General features: G+C 52.5%; 1 protein-coding gene across 1 annotated transcript; it reads right to left on the reverse strand.

Annotated features, from left to right (window-relative positions):
* Positions 1-14,685: 14,685 nt before the first annotated feature.
* On the reverse strand, positions 14,686-16,008 carry LOC109780730 (uncharacterized). Its single transcript, XM_020339311.4, has one exon. It carries the CDS (start codon positions 15,691-15,693, stop codon positions 14,872-14,874), a length of 822 nt encoding a protein of 273 aa, XP_020194900.1. The 5' UTR covers positions 15,694-16,008; the 3' UTR covers positions 14,686-14,871.
* Between the last annotated feature and the right edge of the window lie 503 nt (positions 16,009-16,511).

Below are 16,511 nucleotides of genomic sequence, written 5' to 3' on the forward strand. Positions count from 1 at the left end.
ATGAGGCGGCCGCCGGCTCTGACGGCGAATCGGCCACTGATGAGTCAAACTCATTGTACCAACTTCAAGATGGCAGGCTCATAGGTTATTCCGACGGTGACAGTATTCCGGACCTTTTCGAGCCGCCAAGTTAGGTTGGAGTTTTTATGGCTGGTGCGCAGCCTGTTCAGAACCCTGCTGCTGGAGCAGGAAACCCGGTGCCTTCCCCGGCTCAGGTGCTGATGGATCTCACGGACAAGATGACGGCCCTGTTAACCGCCACGGTTGACCCGGCGGCTCAAGCCCAGCATGATGCGGAGGTGGCACAGTTGAAATTGGATCTGATAAAAGCTAAAGAGGATCTTGCAGCAGAAGGGATCAGGCTGGCTGCGGAGCGGGCGGCTCTCGACGCCCGGACTCAGCTGATTCAGGCGCAGTCCTTCCAGCTCACGATGGATCAGAACGCGGCCAATGAGGTCATGAGAAGGAGGCATCAGAAGGCCCAGTCTCGACTCCCGCCGGTCTACGATCCACGCAATCTCTTCAACACACCGGGTGCAGGATCCAGTAACCCGCCAGGGGTCACAGCACCCGGGGTTGGACCCCTTATTCAGTCACGAGGGATGGGGCCTCCCCAGGTGCCTCCTGCCCCGCCTCAGTATGTGCCAATACCCCCGGGTCATTATAATAACCCGCTGGAGAACATGGTCGCTGCGGCAGCACGGCTGGCGGCTCTCCCAGTTGACGGCGACTCCCCAACGGCTATTGAAACCCGCCGGGTCAGGGAGCTGCTTCAGACAGCACTAGCGCAGCAAGAGGCATACTCCTACAGCCGGGACAGGATCCACTCAACCCCTCGACCAGGCCAGAGCCCGAGTTATAGCCGGCACATGGTCTCAGCGACCGGCTCAAGTAACGTCCGACGCCATGACCCGCCCCCTGGCCATGGCCCGGCTCATAATGGAGCCTTCTACGCAACAGACCAAACGCGCCGAGAGGCGGAGCAGGCGCCTCAATTGACGGCCTACCAGACCCCCCCGGCGTATCCAACGACGTCCGTTGATGTGGGAATTTCTACTAGGACCGGGGGTGTCCCTTGTTTGGTACCATCCATCCATAATGAACGTCTGCCTAAGGACTTCAAGGGCCCTAGGAAGGTGCCTAACTATATAGCGGACTTACAGCCTGCAGCCTGGATTGAGAGTTATGAGATGGCCATGGAATTGCTGGAGGTTAGTGAGGCGGCCATGGCCAAATATTTTACCATGATGTTAGATGGAACTGCCCGCACGTGGTTGAAAGGGTTACCACCGAACTCCATTGGGTCTTGGGCCGAGCTGAAAGCCCGGTTCATTCAAAACTTCAAAGATACCTGCAGGCAGTCTATGTCAATTGTGGATTTGACTAACTGTAAGCAGCAGGAGGGTGAGTCCACGACCCATTGGGTTCGCCGGGTCAAGGAAATCATACATTCATCAGATAAGATGGATGCCGGCTCTGCAGTCTTAATGTTGGAACAAAACTGTCGCTTTGTGCCTCTCAAGATGAAGCTTGGGTGGCTCAAGCGCGACTGCACCGACATGGGTACCCTAATGGCGGCTCTTGTCAAGTACGCCGATTCCGATGGTACCAAGGATCCCCCTTCAGACGATGAAAGGGCAGGGAAGGGAAAGAAGAATGGCAATGGCAAGGGTCCCCAGTTTAACCCGGGGAACCAAGGAGGAGGCAAGCGTAAGGCCGACGGCAGCCTAGAGTTTGTAGCCAACACCAACTCTCAAGGTAATAACCAGCGACGCAAGGGGAGGCCCCCTCTCCGAGGCGGCGGGTCAGGACCTTCTTTGGAGCAGCTGTTGAACGAACCCTGTCCGAGACACGGCTCTAGAGAGAAGCCAGCGACTCATCTGTGGAAGGATTGTGCTATCATGAAGGCCTTCAAAAACTACAGTGGGCCGGGTGGTGGCTCAGGCGCCGGCGGCTTTCATGGCCCGGGCGGCGGTTCAAATTCTGGTCCTCAGAACGGTCAAGGGGGCTTTAATCAACAGTCTGGTCAGGGTCATCAACAGCAGCAGGGGGGTTATCAGACCAACCCGAAGCAGCTTAGCGGTGGACAGTATCATGTGTTCACAACTAGTTTGTGCAAACGAGACGAGAAGCTTCACAAGAGGGCTGTTAATGCTGTGGAGCCGGTGGTTCCACGCTACTTACGGTGGTCTGAGCAGCCCATAGTGTGGAGTAGGGAGGATCACCCCCCCGGGTGGATAACCCGGGCCACCTGGCCTTAGTGGTGGCTCCTCAGGTGGGAGGTTATAAGTTCACAAAAGTACTCATGGATGGAGGCAGCAGCATCAACATCCTCTATTATGAGACTTTCCGTCGCATGGGGCTAGTCGATAAGAACCTCAGCCAGTCAAATACTATCTTCCATGGTGTGGTACCTGGTAAATCGGCTTATCCATTTGGCAAGATTGAGATGGAAGTGGCTTTCGGGGATGAGAACAACTACAGGGTGGAGAAGTTGACCTTTGAGGTGGTCAAGATAAGAAGTCCATATCACGCTATATTTGGACGGCCGGCTTACGCCAAGTTCATGGCACGGCCGTGTTATGTGTACTTACAGCTCAAGATGCCGGGTCACAATGGGACCATTACGGTTCACGGTAGCCGGAAAGTGGCTCTGGAGTGTGAGGAAGGTGACGCGGCTTATGCAGAGTCTGTTTGTGCCACAGAAGAGTTGAAATTTTATAAAGACAATGTTGACCCAACAGATATGACCTCTCTGAAAAAGCCAACCACAGAGAATGAACCAGCAATGAAATTTAAATCAGCTGATGAGACTAAGCTTGTTGATTTTGTTCCAGGTGACTCGTCTCAGCAGTTTAGCATCAGTGCAAATCTGGACCCGAAATAGGAAAGCGCGCTCATCGAGTTCATCCGTGAGAATAGGGACATCTTCGCGTGGAAACCTTCTGACATGCCAGGTGTACCTAGAGAACTCGCTGAGCACACTCTCAATATTGACCCAAAATTTAAGCCGGTCAGACAGTTCCTTCGACGGTTTAACGAAGAGAGGCGGAAAGCTATCGGTGAAGAAGTGGCCCGGCTCTTGGCGGCCGGGTTCATTGTTGAGGTTTTTCACCCGGAGTGGTTGGCTAACCCGGTGCTCGTACTCAAGAAGAACGGCACCTGGAGGATGTGTGTGGACTACACGGACTTGAACAAGGCGTGTCCGGCTGATCCTTTTGCTCTCCCCCATATTGATCAAATCATTGATGCTACGGCAGGTTGTGCACGCTTAAGTTTTTTGGATGCCTATTCCGGGTATCATCAGATTAAGATGGCAGTTAAGGACCAGGAGAAGACGGCGTTCATCACTCCCTTTGGAGCCTTCTGCTATGTGTCTATGCCTTTTGGACTCAAGTGTGCACAGGCGAATTACCAGCGTTGTGTGCAGAATTGTCTTCATAAACAGATCGGGCGCAATGTTCACGCCTACGTGGATGATATTGTGGTTAAATCGATCAAGGAGGAAACTCTGATAGATGACTTAAGGGAAACCTTTGATAATCTCCGGGTCTATAAAATGATGCTTAATCCGGCCAAGTGTGTCTTTGGTGTTCCTGCAGGCAAACTATTGGGCTTCTTGGTTTCTGACAGAGGCATTGAGGCTAACCTGGAGAAGATCAAGGCCATCACTTCCCTGGCTAAGCCGGCGTGTGTAAATGATGTTCAGCGTTTGGCAGGTCGCATCGCTGCTTTAAGCCGGTTTATAAGCCGTTTGGGTGAGAAGGCTATGCCCTTATATCAGTTGATGAAGAAAACTGACAACTTTGTCTGGAATGATGCAGCTAATACTGCTTTTGAGGATTTGAAAAAGCAACTGGCAGAGCCCCCCATCCTTGCTGCTCCGATTGATAAGGAGCCCTTGCTACTATATGTAGCGGCAAATGCACGAGCTGTCAGCGTGGCTATTGTTGTGGAGCGCAAGGAGGCGGGTAAGGAGCATCCGGTTCAGCGGCCGGTTTATTATGTCAGCGAGGTGCTCATTGAGTCCAAGCAGCGGTACCCGCATTGGCAGAAGCTTGTATACGGTGTGTTCATGGCAAGCCGGAAACTCAAACATTATTTTCAAGGTCATCCCATCACTGTGGTCAGTTCTGCCCCCCTTGGTGATATTATCCAGAACAGAGAGGCTACAGGAAGAATTGCTAAGTGGGCTATAGAACTTGGACCTCATGACCTCAAATATGTGCCACGCACTGCTGTTAAATCTCAGGCTTTGGTGGATTTCATCAATGATTGGACGGAGTCTCAAGTGCCTGAACAAAAGCCGGATAACACTTATTGGACTATCCACTTCGACGGGTCCAGACAGTTGGAGGGCTCGGGGGCTGGTGTTGTATTGGCTTCCCCAAAAGGTGACAAGTTCCATTATGTGCTACGGTTGATGTTTCCTTGCACTAACAATGCGGCTGAATACGAAGCTTTGCTCCACGGTCTTCGGGTGGCTAAGGAGATGAGCTTAAGCCGGGTAAGATGCTTTGGGGACTCAGATTTGGTGGCTCAACAAGTGTCGGGCACCTAGGATTCTAAGGATCCTCTAATGGCGGCTTATCGCCGCGAGGTTGATGCCATTGCTGGGCACTTCCAGGGATACCAAGTGGAGCATATTGATCGCAGGAGGAACGAGGCGGCTGATGCATTAAGCCAGCTAGGCTCTCAGCGAAAGCCGGTGCCGCCTAACACTTTCCTGGATGTCCTGTATAACCCTTCGGTCAAGTTGCCTACAGAGGAGGACTTGGCTATCCCTAACCCGGAGGCACGACTGGTGGCGGCTCTTCATGTCATACCAGACTGGACAATGCCATATCTGGCTTATATAACCCGGGGAGAGTTGCCTAAGGATGAAACTCTGGCCAGGCAAGTGACCCGGCGGGCTAAGTCAATGGTTGTCATTGATGGCGAGTTGCATCATCGCAGTGTTTTAGGGGCGTTTCAGCGTTGTATCTCCCCTGAGGAAGGTCAAGAGATCTTGCGCGAGATCCATGAAGGGGATTGTGGCCATCATGCCGGTTCAAAATCTCTTGTAGCCAAGGCTTTCCGTCATGGTTTTTATTGGCTGACGGCTCACGCTGATGCAGAGGACCTGGTCAGTAAATGTGATGGTTGCCAAAGGTTCTCACGACGGGCTCATGTGCCGGCTCAGGAGTTGAGGATGATCCCAATCACTTGGCCCTTTGCGGTCTGGGGGCTTGATATGGTTGGGCCTTTCAAACGGTCCAAGGATAAGAAGACCCACCTCTTGGTGGCAGTTGACAAATTCACAAAGTGGGTGGAGGCTGAGCCAGTTAGCAAGTGCGATGCAGCCACGGCGGTTCAATTTATGAAAAAGGTGATTTTCCGCTTTGGCTTTCCGCACAGTATCATAACTGACAATGGCACCAATTTATCCAAGGGCACTATGGAAGAATTTTGTCAACGGGAGCATATCCGACTTGATGTTTCCTCAGTGGCTCACCCCCAATCCAATGGTCAAGCTGAGAGAGCTAACCAGGAGATTCTGAAGGGCATCAAACCCCGGCTTTTGGTCCCTTTGCAACGGACGCCGGGTTGTTGGGTGGAGGAGTTGCCTTCCGTCTTATGGAGCATCAACACTACTCCTAACAGGTCTACTGGCTTCACGCCTTTCTTCATGGTTTATGGCGCAGAAGCAGTCCTCCCCAGCGACAGCCGTCACGATTCGCCTCATGTGGCGGCTTATGTTGAGACGGATAATGAACAGGCGCGTCAAGATGCTCTGGACTTGTTGGACGAACAGCGTGATGTGGCAGCAGCCCGTTCAGCAATTTACCAACAAGACCTGCGCCGTTATCACAGCCGCCGGGTCAAGTCCCGGGTCTTCCAGGAAGGCGACCTTGTGCTCCGGCTCATCCAGGATCAAACAGATGCACACAAGTTATCCCCACCCTGGGAAGGGCCCTTTGTGGTCAGTAAGAACTTGCACAACGGGTCATATTACCTCATTGATATTCGGGAACATAAAGATTCGCGTAAGTCTGAGGAGGAGACCCGTCGGCCGTGGAACATAGCTCAGCTTCGGCCTTACTACACTTGAGCTACCGGCTCTCGTGGTGTACATATTTATCTCAGACATGTATATATTATGATAAGCAATAAAGCGGGACCTCTGTCCTTTTTTCTCCTCCAAATATGTGTGTCATTTTTTACATACTAATTTGAAAGGAGGATCCGGCTTATGATCGTATTCGAGTCTAGCCGTAAGCAATAAAGTCACTTGGGGGCTTCCTGTTCAAACATGGGTCGTATTCGAACCAAAGAGAACATAGCTGTCGATACCCATTTTGATTGGCAAAGTGCCGAGCTCATTGGGAGGTTGCCTTTGGTCATATTTGAATCATAGTGTAACCCCTCTGAGAACCGACGTGGATCGTATTCGAATCAGCGTCGTTAAACAATTTTCAGAATCACTTGGGGGCTTCCTGTTCAAACATGGGTCGTATTCGAACCAAAGAGAGCATAGCTGTCGATACCCTTTTGATTGGCATCGCCACACCCACTCGGGGCTATATGATCGCATCCGAATCTTAGCTTAACCCCTTTGGACCGGGTTTCTGGTCGTATTCGAACCGGAAGCCCCAAGTTTTTATCACAGGTCTGCTTTGATCATGTCAAGGTATGTACTGCCGGGTCTCACGTGCCGGCTTGATTTTGGTTTGTCTTGTTAGTTGAACATCATGGAGGTTATCAAGACAGGTAAAATTGAGCTAAGGTACCGACCGAGCTACCCGGGTTATTTAAACCGGGAGTATGCTTACAGGCTATTAAGTGTGTTATCGCAGCTATGTTCAGAGTATAGTTAACGACCAGTCTTTTCGGTTCGTATTCCGGGTTATCCATTTCAAACACCTGCTTTCCAGGGCGGTAAGCCGCCTTGAGACTTGTGATTTGCCTTTCTATGCAGATACTTGAAGGTACTTTTTAAGGATGAGCGGTACAAAGGGATAATCATGACCCGGAGGAGCATTAAAAGAATAACTTCAAGGGGTTTCAGCATTCATTACGTGCACGATGGCACGGCAGAGATAAATGGTTGTACTTATTCTATTACAAAAATTCTTCAAAGTTTCAAGGGTGGAGCGTTGTTCGGTGAGCCGCCAGCCGCTTTATGACGCCTGCTGAGTCGAAGTCCCCGGCTCGTCTTCTGCTCCGGCTGATCCCAAGACCTCGAAGGTTGACGACTTCCAGTTGATGCCGCTGAGAGCTTCGAACCGGGCTTCTTCGTCAATTAACCCGGCCGGGTCAATCTCGGGGGCGAAGGTGTGTTGGCGAGCCGGAGGAATCAGACTAAGGGCTTCATAGCAAGGGGTTGGAATCCTCTGATTCACCGCGTTGTACCCCGGCTGATACTTGGTTAAGTCGGTGTCGTTCCCGATGATGGTGGCCACCGGGCGTACAGCCTTCACACATGCCGCGAAGTCCTTCTGGTCGAAGGCGGAGCCGTCTTCCTTCAGGCTGGGGTAACCCAGGGCGATGTCTGCCGGGTCTAGCTCCGGCAGGAATGCTTTCGCCCGGCTCAGTGCGGCAATTGCTCCGGATCTTGCGGAGGCCCGACGTAGCTCCTGGATCCGCTGTGGCAGAACTGCGAGCCGGCGCAGGACTTCAGCCAGATGGGTTGGCACCTCGTTGGAGAGGGCCACCACAGCTAAGGCGCACTGTGACCCGGTGTAGAGTTGTTCCACCAGGGTGTACACGGCCTTTAGCTTGGTGACCACGCTCTGGTTGAGGTTGGCACTCCTGGGACCTGTTTCATAAAGGTCAGACAAGCCGGTGACAAGGATGAATCATAACATGCACAGACTTGATGAAAGCCGGTGAGGCGACTTACCAAAGATAGCAGCCACCATTTGGGAAACCTGGTGTTTTAGGCCGGAGAGCTCAGCGGTCTTCTCAGTGAGGGCCTTCTCCGCCTGTTCTGCCCGGGTCACCAGTGCAGCTTTTTCCTCAGCCCAGGCTTTCCGCTCAGCGTCGAATTCAGTCTTCAGTTTCTCCTGAGCGGCGATGCTGGAGACAAACTTGGCGTTCGCCTTCCGGGTCTCCATCTCTTGTGTCTTTAGCCGGCTCTTGAGGTCCGCCAGGTCCGACTCAAATTTCTTACCAGCAGCCTGCATATATTTCCGGGTTATTAACAGTCATTATATAAGTCCCAAGCACTTTCCAAGCAAAGACACTTGGCACTTGGGGGCTAATGCATATTGAACGTCTCTATCTATGTACTGCCGGTTCAGTTAAGTAAGCCGGAATCTAAGTCTACAACATATTCAAGTATAAGTTCTAGACTTGGGGGCTAGCATGACAAGGATCACTATGCAGAAAGTAAGAACACAGCAGAAGGTTACCTCAGATTTTTGTTGGATCTGGTTGACCATGGCGATCTCGGCGTCCCGGCTCTTGTGAACTTGGCTGATGTAGCCTGAGACGAGCTCCCCAATGCTTAAATCGGTGTAGCTGGAGAGATCCAGATTCACCCGGTGGGGTTGCAGCAACTCCCCCTTCGCGGAGCATTTGGCCAGCGCGGTTGGCCTCCCCGGCTCAACATACTCCGTCCGGGTAATTACCACATCCGGGTCGTTAGTTGGTGGGGTTGAGCCGGAGGCCTCCGGGTTAGCTGATGCTTCGATCGTTGTCTTGGTGGTCGGGGCAGGGGCTTCAGGCGCCGTGTCCATGGGAATGGTGGATTCGACGGCGGAGGCGGCTGGCGGCTCTTGAGCTGTCGTCTCCGGCTCAGGCAAGTCTGGCACTCCGGCTGACCTGGTCTTCTTTGCTCTTTTGGTGAGCTTTGCCTGGGCACTGAAAAGGCAGAAGTGTTAGGTATACAAAGAGTACGTGCAGACAAATAACGTAAGGAGATTATTATTACCCGGGTGCAGTTTTGAAGGCCGGCAGACTTGACTGCATGGAGTCACCCGAAGAAGGGGAGGTCTCCTGATAATTGGAGTCAGAAGAGTTGAGTGGCTGACGGATGACACCCGCCAACGGATGAAAAGGGTACAGATGAGAAAAAACCTCAGTGCGACGCTTCCTTGTTGCGTTGGGTAACCCGGCAGAGAGATCGGTATCTTTGCGGGCCCGGGTGTGACGCCAGCTTTCATGAACCTGCTGCTTCAGAAGAAATTGAGGGTCTTGATGAGCTAATGGATGAGAAAAGCTTACTTTCCGGGTTACTTTTCGGACTTTCAGCTGTGGTAAAGGCTCCGAGTCGGAGGAAAATGATGTTACCTCTTCAATCACCGGGTTACTGGCGCCGGTGTCATCCTGTCAATAAGCAAAATGTCGATAAGGCGGACAGCAATAAACAACAAGTATGGCAAGAGTTTAAAGGTTTAAGGGTTACCTCAGACTCGGAGCTGTCGCTTAATTGCAGCAGCTCCGAAGCAGTGGGTCTGCTTCCCTTTTTACGAGGGGCGGCTTTCTTGGCGGCTTTCTTCGCCTTCCTCGCCTTCTTGGCCGCCTCATGGTCATACTTGACCCGCCAGAACTTGTCATCAGCCTGAGAAGTACAGTAATAAATTCTTAAAACGGTTCAGAGCAAGGTGACATGTAAAAGAAGTGGAAAGGTTAAAGTCAGCGGCTTACCGCAGGGGCTGGATTGGTCTTGCAGAACGGGGCTAGCCCGGTCCTTCCACAGTCGGCCAAGCTCTCGTTTAACAGAGCCTTGGTCTCTTCTTCAGCAACGTCTTCTGGAAGATCATTGCGGCTGTGCCTCTGCGGGTCATCCTTTCGCCCGGTGTACTCACACATTAAGCCGGGGCGGCGGCTCAATGGGATCACCCGCCATGTGATCCAGACCCGGACCAGGTCTATTCCGTTCAGACCGTTGCCTAGCAGAGCTTTGATCTTGTTGATTGTTGGAAGCAGAGGCTGGCGTTCTGCGGCAGTCAGCTTGTCGGATAACGGATGAGTCGGCTCTAGGCGGGTTGGGCGAAAGCCGGGCAGCGGGCTCTCGTCAGCCGGGGATGTGTCTTGGCAGTAGAACCAAGTCATATTCCAGTCCTTGGGGTGACTTGGAGGCTCTGCGTAAGGGAACAGACAGTCCCTACGTCGCTGGATGGAGATGCCGCCTAACTCTAGACTTGGCCCGTTGGCGCACTCATTTTGGCGGTTCAAATAAAACAGCTCTCTGAAGAGCAGCAGACTCGGCTCTTCTCCAAGATATACTTCACAAAAAACTTGGAAGTTGCAGATGTTGGATATGGAATTGGGTCCTATATCCTGAGGCCGAAGGTCAAAGAAGTTGAGCACGTCCCGGAAGAATTTTGAGCCGGGCGGTGCGAAGCCCCGGCTCATATGGTCCGCAAAGATCACTACCTCCCCGTCCCTCGGCTGCGGTCTTTCTTCTGACGGGTTAGGGGCACGGTAGGACATCACTTCCTTCTTGGGCAGATATCCGGACTTAACAAAGTTGGCCAGGGTCTCGTCAGTGACGTTGGATCTCATCCAGTTGCAAGTGATAGGAGCCTTGGGAGGCATGGTGAAGGTTGGTGGTCTATAATAAAGAGAAAAGTATCCGGGTCAATTATAAGCCGGGGGTCTATTGTTCAAACTAAGATGGCGGCTTATGAAGGGGACTAATGATATGTATTCAGATATGGTGGGTTATCTAAGCCATAGGAGCGTTCAGAATAAGTTAGTCATCTATGGGTTACTACAGTTAAGCCGGAAGAATCTACGGAGCATGGTTCTCCTTAAATCGGAAAGTTCTACGGCGCGTGTTTTCTTTAAGCCGGACATGTAAGCCGCCGAGATTCAATGGTTGCAGTTTTTACTAAGTGTGGTAAAACAGGTTTCACAGACTACCGTAACTTTTTTGGATCAAAATAGTTGAAGCAGAGAAAATTTTCTAGACCTAAAAAGCGGAGGCAGGAGAAGTTCTTGAGGTTGAACACAGTTCTTATGTAGTAAAAAGAGGATTTCTTGCAGATGAAATGGGTTCCAAACATCTACCGCAGTGGTTCTACGCAAGGTTAAAGATCAACTAACTACAGTGGCAACAAGAACTACCGAGTCTGTGGGCAATGGTGATGAACACGAAGAACTGAAAGAACCCTACCACAGATCTGTTCTAGCAAGGCAGAGGAGACTCACCGGAGTTGGAAGGAGCGGAGGTCGCCGCCGTGAGTCTGGTCCGAATCAGGGTGATGCAGCGGCCGGGTTGATGAAGACCAGGGGCGCGACGGCGGCGGCAGTGGTGGAGCTCGAGCAGAGGAGCGACGGCGCGAGGAGGAAGAGGGAGAGTGTGAGAAGAAAGTGTTGGGCCGGCCTATTTATAAGGCAGAGTCATAAGTGGGCGCGGGATTCAAGGAGGCCACGACGTGGTTATCTCCCCCTCACGGCGCCTCGATTTTCGGAACGACAGTAAAAGCGAAGATCCGTTGTGGATCTGGCGGAGTAAAAAACGGACTTAATAGAGGATGACGTCACGACGGATTATCCGGAGTCCAGAGGATGACGTCACTCCGGGTTATGGCCTTCACATGAATAGTAAGCCGGAGATTTTTTCTGTCTGCAGAGCTGAAGATTGACACGAGCCGGCTCAAATCAATCTGGGGCCTAATGTTGAGGATATAGACCTTAGAGTCACCCGCCGGGAGGGGCCGGGTTACTCGTAGGATCGTTGCCAGAAGCCCGGAGCCAAGTTTCAAGATAATGGGCCAGAGGTGGGCTGAGACCCGGATATGGCTTAAAGCCCGTAGTTATCATCATTGTTATAGTAGACTTGTAGTGTAAGGCAAGTATTGTTTAGAGTCCGAGCCGGACGCTCTTATGAGCCGGCCGGAACTCTAAGGGCTGCTGGGTGTCAGCCTCCCTATATAAAGGGAGGACCCGGCAGCGGCTTAGGGACAACAACAACCTCATCGAGAACCGGGCATAGCTGTTTAGCTCCCTGGCGATCGTAACCCTAATCAATAACACCTCGAACTGGACGTAAGCTTTTACCTTCACCGTAAGGGGCTGAACCAGTATAACCCTCGTGTTCCTTGTCCCGCATAACCCTTTCAAGCTTCCTAGTTGCGATGGCTCCACGACTAAGTCCTAGCTCAAGGACATGTGCCGTGACAATTCCACGACACCTTGTAAATATTACAAGCCTAATACGACGAACCAAGCAGCCCATAAGGCTCTACGGGTTTTCTGCAGGAGTGGGCATGTCATCCAAGTAGCCTGACAATCCAGGCATCCCTTCATGACAAGGATTCCAGGCGACTGAGATGAGAAATCGTTGATTGTAGCTGTAGACTATTTCTCTTGTTGATGCCACTCACTCCTAACTTTCGCGGCCCACTGAGTCTTCTTATGTTCTCAAGAATGGTCCTCCCTCCTGAGATGCTCACAACACCTACTGTGTGTAGGGCTTTCTGTTTTCTCACCCCTCTTGGCATTACCACACCATGTGCGTCCAAATTCATCGCAACAAAAGGGAATACCACGAAACCGAAGGCACCACACAAGTCGCGGTGATTGTTGCCATTAAGATCTGAGCCTACAAAACAATGTGCACAAAGTACCATCGACGAGATGGTCAGAAGGCATGCATTGATCCGCATCACCGCGTGCAAGTTCCTCTACAACTTGTTCATACGAGATGTCCTTGTGTATGGGTTCCTTACGAACATGAAATAGTTTAGCTTTCGAAGTTTTCCGACCCTATGTGGCAACTTGACTATCACTGTACCTCTCAGGTCTAGTGTATCAAGTTGTTTTAGGTTGCTCAGAGAAAATGGTAGGTGACAAATAGGAGGACATCCTCTTAAAGAAAGGTATTTTAGGTGAAAAAGCTTCATATTGTCGTTAAGGTGATGGTCAAATACACCCGAGGTGCCTTCCAAGTCTAGCACTCGGAGCAACCTTATATTAGCAGAGAAGTGGCTTGCCCCCCCCCTTGGGACTTGAATTCCATTTTGACATGTCGAGATTATTGAACTATGGTTTATTTTTTTTTTTGCATTATAGAATTATTGAATTATGATAATTTGTATTATATGATCCACGTGCATGGATTTGAAGGTTTAGATTTAAGGTGTGGTGCTACCCCACCGGCCATTTAAGAGACCTCCCGGCGCTATCCGCGGTCACGCCCAAACGAGCCCGGAAAAATAAAGGTGCCAGATTTGTCAAGTACGCCCGTAGATGCTCTAAGACCAACTCTAGAAGACCCCGCAAAAGTCGCAAACCCGCAAAATTCTGGCGGGTATACGGGCTCGGCCCAATTTTCTGGCCAGAACAGAGCCCGTATACTCACCCGGCCCGTAATTTTTTTTACCGCGGCCCGCAAACCTCCCCCCGAGCAGTATATCTACGGGTTCGCGGTGCCTTTGCGGGTCGAAACCCTTTTCCCCCGCCGTCGCGTCTCTCCGCAATTCCCCACTCCCCTCCTTACATTTCTCGCCGCCGGTGAGCCCCTTCCGCCTCCAGCCGCCATGTGGGGCGGCATGTGGTGCTCCGGCGGCGGCTCCGGGAGCAGATCCGGCGGCGGCGGCAACCCCGAGCGCTAGCGGCGTGTCCGGTCGGACGACGCGAGGAAGCGCGGGGCGAGGAAGTGGACGAACATGGGCCTCTCGCCGCCGCCGAGCTTCCGCGTCCACGAGACGGAGGAATACGACCGTCGGCACGGGCGCACGCCCTCCTCCACCGAGGGCTCGTCCTCCACCGCGAGCCTTCTCCCCGTGAAGAGGGAGTGGTCGGAGGAGCCGGAGAAGATCGAGGTCGTCGCCGTCAAGCAGGAGCCCGAGGAGATCGTGCGCCGCGGCGTCGTCGGGCCCGAGGACTTCGTCGCTGATGTCGACGCGGTCGCCGCCGCCATTGCCGAACGTAGCTTGCGCGAGGAGGCGGAGCGTCGGCGCCACCACGAGGAGCTCGACGACCTCGTGTTCCAGCCAATGTTGGGGATATCGCTTATCAGGAACTTACCGGTCGACCCATGATAAGGGGAAAATCGGCCTGTTTATCGGCATATCGGTCGATTTATCGCCATATCGGCTGATTTATAGGCCGATTTGTCTTATCGGTCAGACATCGATAAGCGATAAATCGGCTGATTTATCGGAATATCGGAAGATATCTTGAACAATGGTTGCAGCAGGCGGTCGCGGCGAACCTTGCCGCCAAGGAGAAGGACGACGAGTGGCGGCGCATCTGCGAGGAGCAGAAGGCGAAGTACATCGACCTCGGCAGCTGCGACGAGGAGGATTGAGCTCCTCCACCGCGTCGTCCATGGCCGCGAGCTCGCCGCCGTTAGATCCCCACCCCCTCTAGTACTAGTAGTGAACGTAGTATGTAGTATGAACTAGTGTTTGTAATGAATTAGTGTTTGATCATGTAGTATATGTAGTATGTGATGAATTACTACGGTTGCAATTTCTCCGTGAAACTTTTTTTTTCAAATTATGATGTTCTATATATGGTTTCTGTTCGGCTACGCACGTTTTCGACCCGCAAACGAGATCCGTGTCAAACTGTAAACGTGTTTTACGGGCCAAGATTTTGTGAGGCAAACATACTCATCCGTGGCCGAAGCGGCGGATGGGAAGATTGGAGTTGGACCCTCGGCCTCACCAACGCTGGGTGGGGCCAAAGTGCCAAACTGGGGGACAATCACAGCAACACGATTGAGGATTTTTCACCTTTTTCTCCGGAACACGATTATAAGGTTTTAAAGACAACTACGCTACACTGACACGTGGGGGACATTGATGCACTGACGTGGACACCGGTTATATAATTTGCATGCAGCGCCACGTAGGTTACGTCCGGAGTACGGAGCAGGAGTAGTATTTACAACATGCTTCATTCCAAGAGCGCGGCGGCGCCCGGCGGTGGTCACCGCGCTATGAGCGAGCCGACGACGCCGGCTATGAGCGCGGTGGGGTCACCGAGCACCGCGGAGATGACCACCTGCGCCGCGAACCCGGCGATCTCGCAGCAGCGCTTCACCTTGCCCTTCCTCATCCCCCAGTACGACCCTCCCCTGCTCGCGTGGCTGCTCTTCGCCGCGCCCCTTATCACCGGCACCCTGTACCCGCCGCTCCCCGCCACCAACGCGCCGTCGTACACGCCCCTTCCTCCGGCGCTAGCGCCCTTGCTCCGCCCGATGCCGTTCCAGCTCTCGACGACCATGTCCATGACGCACGCCACGTGGAGGCTGTAGCTCTTGCAGTGGCTCCGGTACGTCCAGCTCCGCCCGCGGTGGCCGCACCGGTGGCACGCGGCCTCGGCCTTGGGGTGCAGGTACAGCCTCACGCCGACTCTGCCTCCGCGGTCGCTGGCGTCGAGGGCGTGCGGGAGCGTGGCGCAGCAGGGGTGCAGGTCGAAGCCGCAGGCGCGGCAGTGGTAGACGAAGCCGGCGACGTCGCGGCCGCACGCGTTGCAGTAGCGCGTCCCGGGGGCGCCCGGCGCGCGCGCCATGAAGTGGAAGGCGCACTTGGGGTAGAACGGGTGCCGGAGCGGCGGCGGCGGCGGGGAGAGCGGGAGCGCGCATTGGCGGTGGAGGTCGTGGTCGGCGGCGCAGCCCTGGACGGGGCACCGGTAACGCGCGCCGATGCCAACCTCCTTGCAGCCGTCGCAGCGGAACGGCGTGTCCAGTTGCTCCAGCCGGAGCCGGTGCTGCGGGTGGCTGAAGTGCGCCACCTCGCCGTACCTCATGGCTTCAGATTATCTTCCGAGGTGGTGCTATTCTTTTGTGTTTTTTGGTCGAGTTGGCAGCAAGGAAGATTTATACTGGCGCACTGCATGTTGATAGAGGAGATCCTGGAGTTGGTTGGCTTGGTTTTAACTTTTATATAAGTCTTGGAGATGAAGGTTGTCGAGGAATAGAATAGAATATGTTCTCTTCGTTTTGGATTTAGGTGTTTGGGGTTGCTCTAATATATCAAAGACAGTACTATGATCATGTATGGCCAAATATATTTGTTAAAAAACTTTGTCTCTGAAAAGGGGAAAAATATCCCTAGCCTCTGCGTCGATTGATAAATCTTTTATTGCAAAGTTCTAAATATATTTGTTACAGATGTACCATGGATTGAAATTTGCTCATTCTAAATAGAGTGTTCCAGCACAATTTTAAGAAATTCTACTGTTTTATGTACTTGTTCAGGCATATATGGCTAAACATTTTGAGTAGAGTAGTGCATCTGCAGCCACATTTCTCCCAACTGGAGGGTGGGCGGTTTGTGTGACTGACAAAACACAGGGCATCTCTTTTTTGTGTGCTGTTGCAGGCATCTGTTCCTCCAGCGTCAGACTATTCCGGTTCTTCTCTTGCCTATAAATCCTGCTTTCAACAAGTTCAGAAGCACCCGGCACTCAATGTTAGGACTTAACACCCACCTACTATTCTTCCCTTCATGATGTGGATAAACGCGCACAAATTCCCCGATTTACATAAGAGAATACGATTGGAATGTCTCTAAAAGCGTGTAAAACTGTTGTTATTAGCCAGCATTTGGGTGCTGCAGGATCGA

Source organism: Aegilops tauschii, chromosome 5 (genome assembly GCF_002575655.3).
Source record: "Aegilops tauschii subsp. strangulata cultivar AL8/78 chromosome 5, Aet v6.0, whole genome shotgun sequence".
NCBI classification, from domain to species: Eukaryota; Viridiplantae; Streptophyta; class Magnoliopsida; order Poales; family Poaceae; genus Aegilops; species Aegilops tauschii.

Coding starts and splice junctions, on each gene's coding strand:
- LOC109780730 (XM_020339311.4), bottom strand. CDS start 15,693: ATGAGGTACGGCGAGGTGGCGCACTTCAGCCACCCGCAGCACCGGCTC.